Source organism: Macadamia integrifolia, chromosome 11 (assembly GCF_013358625.1).
Source record: "Macadamia integrifolia cultivar HAES 741 chromosome 11, SCU_Mint_v3, whole genome shotgun sequence".
Lineage (NCBI taxonomy): Eukaryota > Viridiplantae > Streptophyta > Magnoliopsida > Proteales > Proteaceae > Macadamia > Macadamia integrifolia.
In genome coordinates this window covers 25861788-25874615 of record NC_056567.1, presented here as the reverse complement: position 1 = coordinate 25874615, position 12828 = coordinate 25861788, and the positions used below count along the sequence as shown (strand labels likewise).

Below are 12828 nucleotides of genomic sequence, written 5' to 3'. Positions count from 1 at the left end.
CCCCAAGGGGGAGATTACAAACCCAATAAGGGTGGCAAAAGCCCAAAAAAGACTGCAACCACGGCCCAATGGGCTTGAAGCCTCAAAAACATGTCACAAACATGTCCATTGCATCACAAAAGCCCACGTGGACTTAGAAACACCAACAAAGCCCAAAACAAGCAAGGGCAACCAAGTCAAAAAAAGGGTAACAAAGGCCTATTAAGGGCAACATCTCAAGCCCAATTGGGCAACACAATGCATAACTCAAAAGTCCACATGGGCTAAGAGACAAGAACCAAGAAGCCCAAATCAAAGAAGAGGGGCAAACAGGACAATTACAGGTAGGGTTCCACCAAACCTACTCAACATATCTCCGCATAACATCTTCCTAGCCACCAAGACGAAATCGGAGCTCCGCCAGCAAGAAGGCAGCCACGGCGGCGGGGCGCTGGTCTTGTGGAGGGCCACGGCCAAGCGGAGATGACAGCTGCAGCGGTGGGCAAAGGCAAGGTGGCTGTCAGCCGAGCATAGCTGACAGCCTTGCAGGCTGCTGGCCATGCAAGTGGCTGGCCTTGGGGCACCGGCAGTGCAAATGATTCAATCTGGGAGGAGATGGAGAAACCAGCAAATCCAAATCTAACACGTGAAACTGAGCAGCGGCTCATGGATGAGCTGCTGCAGGCCGAGGGCGGAGAACTCGGCATCAACAAGTTCCAGATCTGATCTGTGGTAAAGCCAGCGGCACAATGAAACTCTAGATCTGAGCAGTGGCTCAAGAACTCACCAGATCTGAGGCTTGATGGTATGGAAACTCAAGGGAGTCAGCAAAGGGTGGATTGCGACCTCCCAATCGCGTGAGACAGAAGAGGAAGAAGAAGAGATAGGGTGAAAGGGACAGAGTGAAGAAGAAAAGAAAGAGGGAGGAGGAGGAGGAAGGAGACAGTGGAGAATGAGGGAGAAGATGAGAGAAGGAGAAAGAAGGGTGAGAGAGAGTGGGGCTTCCTCCAACGGTGGCCGAAAAACGAAAACCTTCTGGGAAGGGTGAGAGAGGGCAGAGATTATGTTGATCCTAAAAGAGTTATTGCTTAGACCACCCAACTTACAATCTTACATGCCCTTCAGTAATCTAACTCTGCCAAATGTCAAAACTTAAGCAAAGAAAAATAATGAAAAAAACACATGTTTTTGGACAATTCTGGACTGCTGAGAATACAAGGGTTGAATTGCAATATAAGGTGGCCTATATGATTGAATTGGGGCCCCAAATTCGACACCTAGCCAATGCATGATGTTCTTTATCATTTCAATGTTCAGGATCCATTCAATTGGAATGCCTCATGGAAGATGAGTACTTGCGTCCATTCTGCCTTTTATTAATTCTTTCTCATATACTCATGGTTTAAAGTATCTCCGATACGATACCCTCCGATATGTATCTTAAATTTAGCAGTACCAATACTTTAATCCTTGCATATACTGTAAGACCAAATATTTTTGTTGTCTTGTATTTTTATTTTCTTAGTTATCTTTTCCTTTTCTTTTTTTATTTGGGGGGGGGGGGGAGATCTTTTTTTATATCTCTGTAGTTTTTCTTCCTTCAGTTATGGATAAAAGATTTTCCTGATGTCTGTCAAGGAAATAATTTGCTTGACAACTCACTCAGTTACTTCCTTGAGAGCGCACCTAGTTGTACCATGTCGAAGGTTGATGTGTCAATTCAAACTGTTGCATATCTAGGAAAGTTCAGGAACTCTGGATTAGCGCGGTTTTGAATTTCAGATTCAAATCAAGTCATATACCATCCAATATTTTGCCATTTTCCCTCGTACTTTCAGTAATCAATTTCACTCTCAATATTTTTCTCAGAAATTTCATTTTTCCTTTGGATTTTTTAAGCTTTATTTTATCAATTGGACAACTCTGTTTGGGTTGAAATCTTGACATGTGAATAGGAGACCTTGGGTTCTACCTTTTTCACAAAAAAATTTGACCTTATCCAATCTGCCACATGGCAGATATTTGGGCTGTACAGGAAGGTCTTCCTAGGCAGTCATCCAGAAGAACTCCCCATTTTTACATGTTTAACTATCTATTGTTTTCCTTTGTTTTCTGTTCCTAGCTAACTGATAAGTTATGAAAGCTTCTGATTCTGTTCAAGTCACACCCCCCCAGCCCCCTTTTCTGCCTACTCAGATGGAAATGTGATGTTGACAATGCAATTCATTCCAATTCTGTAGGAGTGAGCTGAAAAAAATCTTTCAAAAAGAGCAAGTGAGCCTATCTTTTTTCCCCTGTCGTTATCATAGCCCATTAGTCAAATTAACAGGTTTTTCCAGTTCTTGTTTGACAGAAATCCGAGTGGAGTTTTAAATTTTAGAACTCTAGTGGGACTAAGTGCATGAATATATCCATAAGATCATCTGTCCAAACCCTCTATCCAGCAGCCAGGTGCTGACATGATATTTGGAGTTTCCATATCAGTGAACAAAGCTGCAATATAAAGGGTCCTCAGATGATGTGGGAGTCATTCAAAGTATATGTCACCCGCACATCATTTTGTTGAGTTCTGATTTCCTGTCCACGAGGGACGATCTCATTCTAGGACTTTTTTCATGCATGAATGGTGGTCGACTGTGGAGTTGGGGTTTATTACTCTCTAGAATGGTATTTGTATCCATCATTCTCCATCTTGTTCCCTGTCCTGTTTGAGGTTGTTTGAACTTCACACTTCTTATATTTCCATATTTTTTCGTACTTTAACATGAAAGTAATGTCCGGTGTTTGGAGAACAGTATGGGACACCTGCTTACTCCAGGGAAGGAGTCTATGCCAGGGTTGTGACTCCTTCATGGTTGGACCTGCTGAGCTGCTCCAGAGACTGGAGGTTGGTTGGTAATCCATTGAAGTTTTATTACTTTGCTGATACGACTGAAGGAGACGAACACTTCTTTTCTTGCTGGGATTAATTTTGTGTTGGTTCTCGAGTCTGAACATGACCTTGGAAGAGAAAGGAGGATGCAACAACCATGGAGGTGGAGAGCATGGTGATTTTGAAGGTACCATTATATGGAAGAGGAACATCTTGGGCCTACATACTATCTCTTCATATTATGGATTTGACCCTCTTTATCTTGTTGAAATTTTGTTTGAAAGAGCTGTATCACTCGTATTCATTAATTTAGTTTCTGTATTATCTCTCTCTCTCTCTCTCTCTCTCTCTCTCTCTCTCTCTCTCTCACACACACACACACACACATTTGACCGTTGATGTGTCATGTGGAAACTTAGGCACACTCTCAAATGCTCCTACTAGGATTTATTTTTTTTTAACCATAAAAATAAAAATGCGGAACACATGCATAGGGATGCCCAATATGTAAATCTTTCTGAAGATAAAGTCAGATTATTTCCTTGTTCCTATGGAAGTTGCAAAAAGTCCGACAAGCAACACAGTGTAGAGAATGCTGATGTTGGCGATATTTTTTCTTTTTATTTTAATCAAATTTGGCAATTTGCCTTGGAAAATCTCTTGGTGGGATATGCAATGATTCCTAGTGCAGAAGACTGTTTTTACATGTTAAATTAAGGATTTGTAATATAAAGCCTTAAACCAAGGATTAGAGTTAATTTTTCCCCAATATATGATATAATTAATGATGTGAATCCTGATTTAATACCAATGGGGTTCTTATCAACAATAATCAACATATTCAGCTTTATGGTACTGATGATCTGACCTTTGACCTTCAGGTTCTTGTTTTATCACCAATGATTAGTATTCATGATTGAAAATTGTAAATTCCCTTTATGAACACAAGTATAACTAGATTTGTTAAATCAAAAATTTTCAAATTCTTCTTCAAATCATTAGTGGAATTTTGCATAGTCAACTCAAATTTCTGAAATAGTTTGAACTTGGATTGATTCCGTTATGGAGGACATCAAACTCAAAGAGATTTTTTTTTTCTTTTCTGGTAAACAGGCATCAAGGTGATTGAAATATTGTAATGTTGTAATTTCTATGTCCTAATATAAAACCCAAGGTATTTGAAGTATGAACCAGGTTTGGATAAGGAGAAATACCCTTTCGAGTTATAAAAGTAAAGGATTTTGGTCAGTTAATGTGTAAAGAAGAAAGATTAAATTGGGATAGATTTCCTTGCGGTTCACAATTGGAGTGACACCAAAGTTATCGATTACTCTAACAAAGATAGAAAATGGGTTTGTTATTGATACTCCCCTAACGTGTCAAATAAGTCCTGACCGCCTGTTGCCTCTGCTAGAGAGGATCCGAGGACGTTGATCATCTTTTTTTCTCCTGCATTTTTTCTTCCATCATTTGGAAGGAAGTCATCTCTCATTGTTGGCTCTCTAGTAGAAGAGTTCTTCCTCTTAGTAGGAAATGGCTTTAGATTTATATGATCTTTCACAGCTCCACCATTTGTGATACTGTCGGCAAGTTTGTTTTTTGTGCCACCATCAATCACGTTTGGATGGAAAGAAACCTTTATAGATGGACGTAGAACTCCCTCACTTTTGAAAGTATTTGAAAAGCCATCTCATTTGAGGTCTCCACCAAAATTGCTACCCTCTCGCTCCGCACGGTCCTTGACTGCCCAAGTAATAGGCATATTGTTGATTCCTGGAATCTCCCTCCTATTCTCCTCCCCTTAAGGGATTGTATCCATTAGTGGTTGTCCCTTTTTGATCGGGCTTGTTCCCTTAGCTGGCCATGTGCCTTCCCCCCTCCCCTCCTTTCCCCTTGTATATTTTTGGATTAATATATTTTATTCATCCAAACAAAAAAAAAATTGTAATTCTATTTTTTTTCTTTTTTACTATAACACGTTCTTTTTCTTTCAATGAGAGTAAATTTTTTTATTTTATATGTGTACTCAAAATGAGTCCAAGACATGCAAACTTTTGAGAATGATACTATGATAAGTCACTTTCAAATTATTTAATTTTTCTTTCTAATCAAGATTTTTTAGAAATAAGACGAGCAATCAAAATACGATTACATGTTTTAAATACACCAATAAAAATATCATCCAACAGTTTGGACACTTAGAAGACAACTACTAGCATAATTGGTCGGTGCCTTGTTTGTAGATTGTTGACTCTCAGAAGGTCACAGGTTTAATTCTCTTGTTCTTCACCTTGTGTCATAAGACATCGCCTTTTCCCTCTCCTAACTTACCTCATTTTCTCTACTACCTATAATTAAAGTCCCATGGGGGCAGTTAGATAGGTAGACCAAAAAGAAAAGAAAAAAAAAGGAAATAATAATAATAATAATAATAATTGGTTTGACGCAAGAAACACCACAGATGTGTGGGCCAATGTAAGCATAGGCGAAAGCATCTTTAGGCACATGCAGAAGAGGGGGGGGGGGAGCGCGGTCTAGTAGCTATAATAGATAACATCATACTTAAGATAAGGAAAATACAAAGGATGTTTATCCATTCATCGAGGTACACCAGATATTTGTGAATCCAGTGCCTAGCACATTGGCTTGTAGCTCCTGCTTGAAGAGTAGGCGTTAGGAGGTCAGAGGATCAACTTTTGCCAAATGGATGTATGAATTTGTATTTGGTGTGTTCCCCCCCTTCCTCCCTCCCTATGATTCCCTTACCCCCCTAATGTGTGGGAGTAAAGTCCCATTAGGCACCTAATTAGGAATTAAGAAAAAAAAAAAAAGATACACAAGAGTTGATAAAAGAATTGATTTTGAAGAAAAACAAGAGTAAAACTATCCAAGCCGGATAGGTATGAGCAATGACTTGCCCAATTTGAAATTTTCTTGATCACATTCGCATTGTAGGATGATGATACTGACTAAAATCCACCCACCACAAGTATTTCACTCAATGTTTAACATTTTATGGGGGAAAATTTCCTTCTGGATATGTTGGAAGTCTGAAAAACTCGTCAGTTTTCAAATACACACACTCATAGAAACATATGTTATGTTTAGTATGCATTCTCAGAATAGATTTTGGGTCTAGAGTGCTTTCCGAAATCCCCTTCTTCTTTTTAAATTAATAAATGAGGTAGGACTTCCTACAAAAATAATGTAAGATGAATCCACCCAATGTTTAACATTTTATAGGGAAAAGTTTCCTTCTTTCCCTTGGATATGTTGGAAGTCTGAAATACTCCTCAATTTTTAGGCACTCAACACTCATTGAAAACGTATATTGTTTTGGTATGTATTCTCGGAATAGTTTTTTGGTCTAGAGGGCATTCTAAAAGCCAATTCTTCTCTTTAAATTAATAAATGGGTAAAATTCCATACAAGAACAATATAAGAAGGAATTTTCACGTTGCACCAATAAGGAGTTAAAAAATGGTGTCATCTATGTGGGGTTAACATTATCAGAATAGAAAAGAGAGAGTTAATGGGTTCCATTGTTTTTTAGGGTATTAAGATACATAGGCAGCGTAGCAAACTTTTTCCTATTAATAAAATTTCATCAAGAGAACATCCTTTCTTTATTCATAAAAATATTACATATGAGCCACACCGTATAGAACATCTCAAGGAGATCAAAGGAGACTTTATAGCATATGTCCATTCATTTATTTATTTTTTTTGAATCCCATCCACCAAATTAACCTGCAAAGATGGCCAAAAAAAAAAAAGATAATAAAATAGTTACTTATTTCATGAATTGAGGCTGGAGGAGATAGTAACAATTACTTGGAGTTGCAGTAAAGGATTTGACGCATTAAAAAGAATACAAAGAATTGTGAAGCATTTTAGAATTATATTAAAGGGAGGTTGCCTACCAAAAAGTAGTCTTTTCAAGCCTGCAACTAGCTCCTGGGGATCACGTTTGGTATGTTTGTAGGCCTCCAACTTATTCATCTCCTACAAAACAAATTTGCATATACATGAAGATACACACTTTCTTTTCAAACCATTTAAGAATAGATTGAACCAATACTATAAAAGACCACTCTATTAAGACAGAAAATATATGTGATTCAAATAAAAACAACTTGTTTTTACTATACATTAATCCATGCTGCTAGCTTTGGCCTGCCCATTGTGATGTCATACTTCTTCACGTCTAGTAGAAGAAGTTGAAATCTTTCAACAAATGGAACATAAGCTATATCCACCTGAAGATTACACATTATAAGGTGCACAGATCAGATTTAGCATTTCGAAACATACTTATATCATAATTGAGGAATAGTAGAATTCATTTATGTCCAGGACTTCTGTAGAAACGCAACCCTAAAACGATGCAGAAGATAATGGAAAAACAAGAACAAACAATGCATACAGGTTTATGAGGTTTGCAAAATTGCCTACATCCTCGGTGATATGAGATTATGTTTCACTGTCAATGGAGAATAGGGTTACAGCACTCGTCTTCACACCTCTCAGTATTGCTTGCATTATAGAGAAAAAAAACCTCGCTACAAATATATAATGAAAAAATCCTAATCCGGAAAGTACAAAACTGTCCTCAAATAAAAAATTTACACGAGAGACCGCCGTCTTGCCTGTCAGGATGCCTGCACTAGTACTCCCTGAATTAAACTGCGACAGAATATAAGACATAGTGCACCAACAAACTTCTTTAAAATCCAGTGCATATTTTTAATTTCTTTTTTATTTTTATAAACACTATCATTTGTGATTTCTTAATGGTTTCAGCCACAAAAGTAGTATACATCTTTACATGAATCTATTGTAGATATATATATATATATATCAACCAAACCGCGGGCTAGTCTGGGTTGAGGTGAGATAAACCAGAGTTCTGAAACCCAGATCAGACCAGACCATGGGGTATATGTTAACTCAACAACCTGCTCATCAAATTGGTGGACTGACCCCCTAACCTGGACACTCTCCTTTTCCAAAAGATTCAATTGACCAAGCAGATTTTGGATAAGTTAAGCTATGGACCAGTTGAACCAGTGAGCCAGCCGGCACCGCAACAGGTTCAGGGCCAGGCCATTACCCTAAACAGACAGCTTATCATATGTTTTCTTTGATATACCATCTCCTTGTAGGTTTGCAGTTCGTAACTCAGTAGCTTAGAGATGAAATATCAATATTGTTACTTAATCTGTAGGCACATAATACATGAAATAAAGAAGAACAGAGTCTAGACCTTAAAAAAATTCAGAAAAATAGAGTAAAAATAATGTACCTGACTGAATTGACCAAGGAAGAAAGGCCCATCACCAAATTTGGAGAGTGCATTTTCTAGGTAATCAAAAGGAGCACCTGACCCATGATTTTTTTTATGCATATTAGCTTATGATAACACTTCTCTCTTAATAAATCTCTAAAATTTCTTTCATAATAAATCTCTAAAAGGGTTCAAAGAGTTAAACCTTACCATCTTCAGCATTTGCATCTTTAATTGAAATGAGCACAGATTTATTGAAGGTGTCTGTATAAGATAGCAATTCCTCTCCATACTCTCTCTTTCTAGGATCCTACAGAATTTTTGGTGTATTCCAAAATCAGAATTTCTGAAGGTTAAAAAGGAGAGGATGCAAAAGGGTGGGGGTTGTCTATGACTTGGTATCTTACATCAGGGAGAAGGGTTGGCCCTTCAAAGTTACTGTCAACATATTTGATCAAATCAAGGCTTTCTGTTGTAATTTTGTTGTTGTGTTCCAATGCAGGGACCTATCAAAAAAAAAAAAAAAAAAAAAAATCACAGAGAAGGAAACATTAAAATGAAAGAAGAATTCTGACTTGTATTTATCTCTATCTCTTCTCTTCCGAAGCATGATCTTAATAATATAGATGAAGATAATGACCTTGTTTGCAGGATTGACTTTTTCCTTGTACCAGGTAGGCCTATTTTGAAGGTCAATACCAACCAATTTGATCTTGTCCTGCAACCCCTGCTTCTCATAAAAGAAATTTAAAATTCCTATTAAGATATGTCCTGAATTCCACAGAAAACAATCATGAAGGAAACTGAATATCACCTTAACATTCCTAGTAATCCAAACACGCTGTGCATATGGGCAATTATAATTTGTGTACAACCTGCAAGTAACATCACCCCAGAAGAAAAATAGAGAGAAATCAAGTCAACTAAACCACTATACGCTGTGCATTGCAAATTTACAGTAAAAAATACTGACTTTGTTGTTCCATCAAAAAGAGGTGGTGGTGATGAAGTTGAGTCCAGAGGAGTTGGCAGAGTCTCTTGGATACTTTCACAGAGAGAGAGAGATTGATCAAAAGAAGAAGAAGAAAAAAACCCACCATTAGCCATTAATGATGAACCCAGACTATCAAAATGTAAAAAAGGGGAAAAAAAAAAAAGGAAACCAAAAAATGCAAGATTTCCAATAAACCCAGAAAGAAAAGACAGAAAAAGATTCAGATCACAGATAGTCTCCAGATCTTACACTGTCGCCATCTATGTTTTTCGAGACCTCTTATGTTTCTCTTGAATTGCAGAGGTTTGTTGGTAAGGTTCTTATAGTCTTATTAGTATAGTAAGTTCTTAATCAATATGGATCATCAGAGGTTATATCTAGGCACAGGCAATATACATGCATGATAAGGATGGACTACCTGCTTTTTTTTTTTTGCTACCTAACAGCATTTTTTTAATAGCACACCCATTTCAGGATTAGGTGGAGAGTTAAATGGATTGACCAGAAATAGTCAATCAAGCTTGGCTCTTTTTTTTTTTTTTTTTTTTAGGTACAGGAAGATGTTATAGCTAACCCCCACCCTTTAAAACCTCTCCCCAATGAAGTATGAGTCTATCCCATAATCTACTTGGACCCTACTACCAGTAGATGGGTAGGTAGAAGTGCCACCAATTGAAATAACAGCTTTACCAATCAAGAATTGTAAATAATAATAATAAGTTTTCTGTCTGGGAGCACGGATCACGTGCCACAGACATAGGGTGTGCAAAATGGTCACCGTGCCTTAATGAGTTTGTGCACCCTTATGTCGGGGGTAGAGGGCCCTCCCGAACAGAAAACACTTGCCTTAATAATAAAGACTTAAATAAACCAGAAGAGGATTGGTGAAGAAAGAAATTTTGACATCATTCAAATTCTGGTTGTTTGAGTTATAGAAGGTGTGATCAGTTTGATCACTAGAAATGGATTCCCATAGGTCTTGCATATATGTTGTAATGGTGATGGACTTGTACTGACAAGTTATAGCCATCTAAGATCGCGGTGCATATAATTAAAAAATGCACTTTGGAACAGCTTTGTCCAGAAGTTAGAAGAATAATCTGATTACTAAGCAGGAAATTTGCTTAATAAAATGAAAATTTAAGAATGATGTGATTGATGAGAAACAAAAAAAAGAAGACGTTAATTGTGAATGTTTCATGCCATCTATACTTCCTTTCTATGTATGATTGATGCTCAGTTTATTGCAGGCCTCATTAAAAGGACAACTATTTTTTACCTCAGACTAGAGGTAGATAGTGAGACGGTTTATAGATAACAGCCCGAAGCTCAGTGGCAGACAGCTAGACAGTGAGTTGAATGTAAGTACAAGAAAGGTTCATAATTCGACCCTCTTAACCCCCCAGCTCCAATCCTTCTTGATATAATAGTAATAGTTTAGTGTTAGTAACAAATGTGAGAGTGTGCACATTCAATCAATCCAAAAATGGATTGATCAGAATCAGATCAAAATTGGTTGAGGACTGATCTGGATCCTATTTCCTGGTTTTAGAACCCTAGAATGTATCCATAAAAAAATTCAATTTAAAATTAGTCTAACACGGATTGATTTGTATCGATAGATACTGACGCTGATACCGTGAGCTAAATCCTTGACACTACTATAATCCAGTTCTACTTGAATTAATAAAATTCCACCAAGACCAAAAAACAACAAAACGGAACAGTAAATACATATTGTTCATTGGGCTAAATATTACATATAAATCACACATAGGAGAATATCTCAAGAAGATCAAAAGAGACTCAAAAGCATATGTCTCTCCATTTATTTATTTTTAGGGAAACAGCTGACACACTTTCTCTTCTTCCCTGATACATGGGCTCTCTATATTATTAGACTGGTGGTTCACCTCTCTTGTGCTCCCATTGGCTCAACATGTAGATGCTCTGTCCTTATTTTTACAGATCTCATGCACTCAATTATCCTGCATATATGGAAAAAGAAATAACAATTACTTATTTCATCAATTAAGTTTGAGATAGTAATTAATTTTATATTTAATACAATTATTTGTGAGCTTCATGAACTTTTAAAACATTTCAAATGAACCACTTGGGTTGAATGGTGTTTCAATAGGTTGAATCAAAGGGTAAACTTATCACTTGGTCTCTTTAGAATAGTGAAGCCATTTGGAATTGCAATAAAGGGTATAAAGCAAAGAATTGTGAACCATTTTAGAGTTGTAGTAAAGGGAGGTTGCTTACTTGAAAGATGTCTTTTCAAGGCTGTAATTAGCTCATGGGGATCCCATTTGGTTTGTTTGTAGGCCTCGATCTTATCCATCTCCTAGAGAAACAAATTTTCACAAACATGAAGATACATAATTTCTTTCAATCGTTAAGAAAAATTGAACCAATACTATATTCAATTTATCATTTTTTTTATGAAAAAAAAAATAAAGATTCAACTAAATGTATAATATTTTATTGTTTACGATTTTTAGTTACTATTTGGCATAAGTTTTTCTTCATTGTAGGTGAAGAAGATTAAGGTATTGGGGCGTTGTTATCTCCCCTCTTCTATTGTACGAAGTCTGAAAATCCCTTGGCACTATTTCTAGAATCCCATTCAACCACATAATAAAAATGATAGATTATGAGTTTGTCTCTTCAATGTAGTTGCATGGAAAAAATTCTACCAAGAAAAAAAATATAAGTGGAAAGAAACTCGATTAGTTATAGTGTCTTTGTTGGTATTAGCTAGAAATTCCATTTTATTTCTTTTTCAAATTCATATGACAACACTTCACACCCAACCAGATGTAGCCTTGAATAAAATAGGCATTTGATCATTACCAAAAAATAAAAAAATAAAACAAAAAAAAATAGGCCCTTCTTACATTGCCTTTTCTTCCCATCTTTTATATATATATATATATATATATATATATCTTACATCATTTGATCTATACTTAACTTTTGTTCTAAATAATATGATGATATTAAAACTCATCTAAAATGTTATACACTTAGGCAACTTTTACATCTTTCACTATCAAATTTTCTTATTGACACCCCCTTAACTGTCAAATAATTCAAAAATTACTTTTTTTTTCCCTTTTAATATTACACATTTTTTTTCCATTGACTCTGATGTTGTCATTGCACATGTGTACTTGAAATATGTGCATGGCAATGACACATTTTGATATGTAATTTTTAAACTATATTTACACATAACTTAATATTAGACTAAGGAAAATTAAAGGTGTTAAATTTTAAAAACACTGATAGATGTGTCATTCAGACACTCCCACTCACTATTATGTATATTAAAAACGAGTGGATCAACTAATTTTTCATCTTCAAATTAGCCACTCTTGCGAAGAAAAAAAAATTGAAATCTAGAAATTGTCCGTACTAAAAATATATATGTACTCTCGTAGTGGGTTTCATTCATGTTCAGCAATATAGTAAAATTACTTTAACCAAGCCACTGCCTAAAGACAAAATAAATTTGATTCAATAATATTACCTCAATCCATGTTGTTAGTTTTGGCCTCCCAGCTGTGATGTCATACTTCTTCATATCGAGTAGAAGAAGTTGAAATCTTTCAACAAATGGAGCATATGCTATATCCACCAGAAGATTACACATAATTAGGCATATGACTATTTTAGTGATTCTGAACA

At 36.3% G+C, this 12828-nt stretch overlaps 3 protein-coding genes across 9 annotated transcripts in view; 1 reads left to right on the top strand and 2 right to left on the bottom strand.

The window, feature by feature from the left end:
* LOC122093922 (DEAD-box ATP-dependent RNA helicase 1) overlaps positions 1-3181 on the top strand; it is a 58289-nt gene extending 55108 nt beyond the window's left edge. For all 7 annotated transcript variants that reach the window (XM_042664473.1, XM_042664476.1, XM_042664472.1 and 4 more), the window contains one exon: positions 2775-3181. The gene's annotated coding sequence lies outside the window, so the exon portion shown is untranslated. The remainder of the gene's footprint in view (positions 1-2774) is intronic.
* A 3176-nt stretch (positions 3182-6357) lies between these two features.
* Positions 6358-9534, bottom strand: LOC122093509 (glutathione S-transferase L3-like). The gene is made up of 10 exons (XM_042663853.1): positions 9382-9534; positions 9112-9183; positions 8953-9013; positions 8779-8865; positions 8546-8644; positions 8349-8448; positions 8157-8233; positions 7003-7110; positions 6775-6856; positions 6358-6601 (listed from the first exon to the last, which is right to left on the bottom strand). The coding sequence occupies exons 1-10, from the start codon at positions 9390-9392 to the stop codon at positions 6597-6599; spliced, it is 702 nt and encodes a 233-aa protein (XP_042519787.1). The 5' UTR covers positions 9393-9534; the 3' UTR covers positions 6358-6596.
* Positions 9535-11115: 1581 nt separating this feature from the next.
* LOC122093025 (glutathione S-transferase L1-like) overlaps positions 11116-12828 on the bottom strand; it is a 20063-nt gene continuing 18350 nt past the window's right edge. The window contains exons 6-8 of the mRNA XM_042663293.1: positions 12671-12821; positions 11401-11482; positions 11116-11120 (exon numbers count right to left, since the gene is read on the bottom strand). Coding sequence (XP_042519227.1) covers positions 11116-11120; positions 11401-11482; positions 12671-12821 — 238 coding nt within the window. The remainder of the gene's footprint in view (positions 11121-11400; positions 11483-12670; positions 12822-12828) is intronic.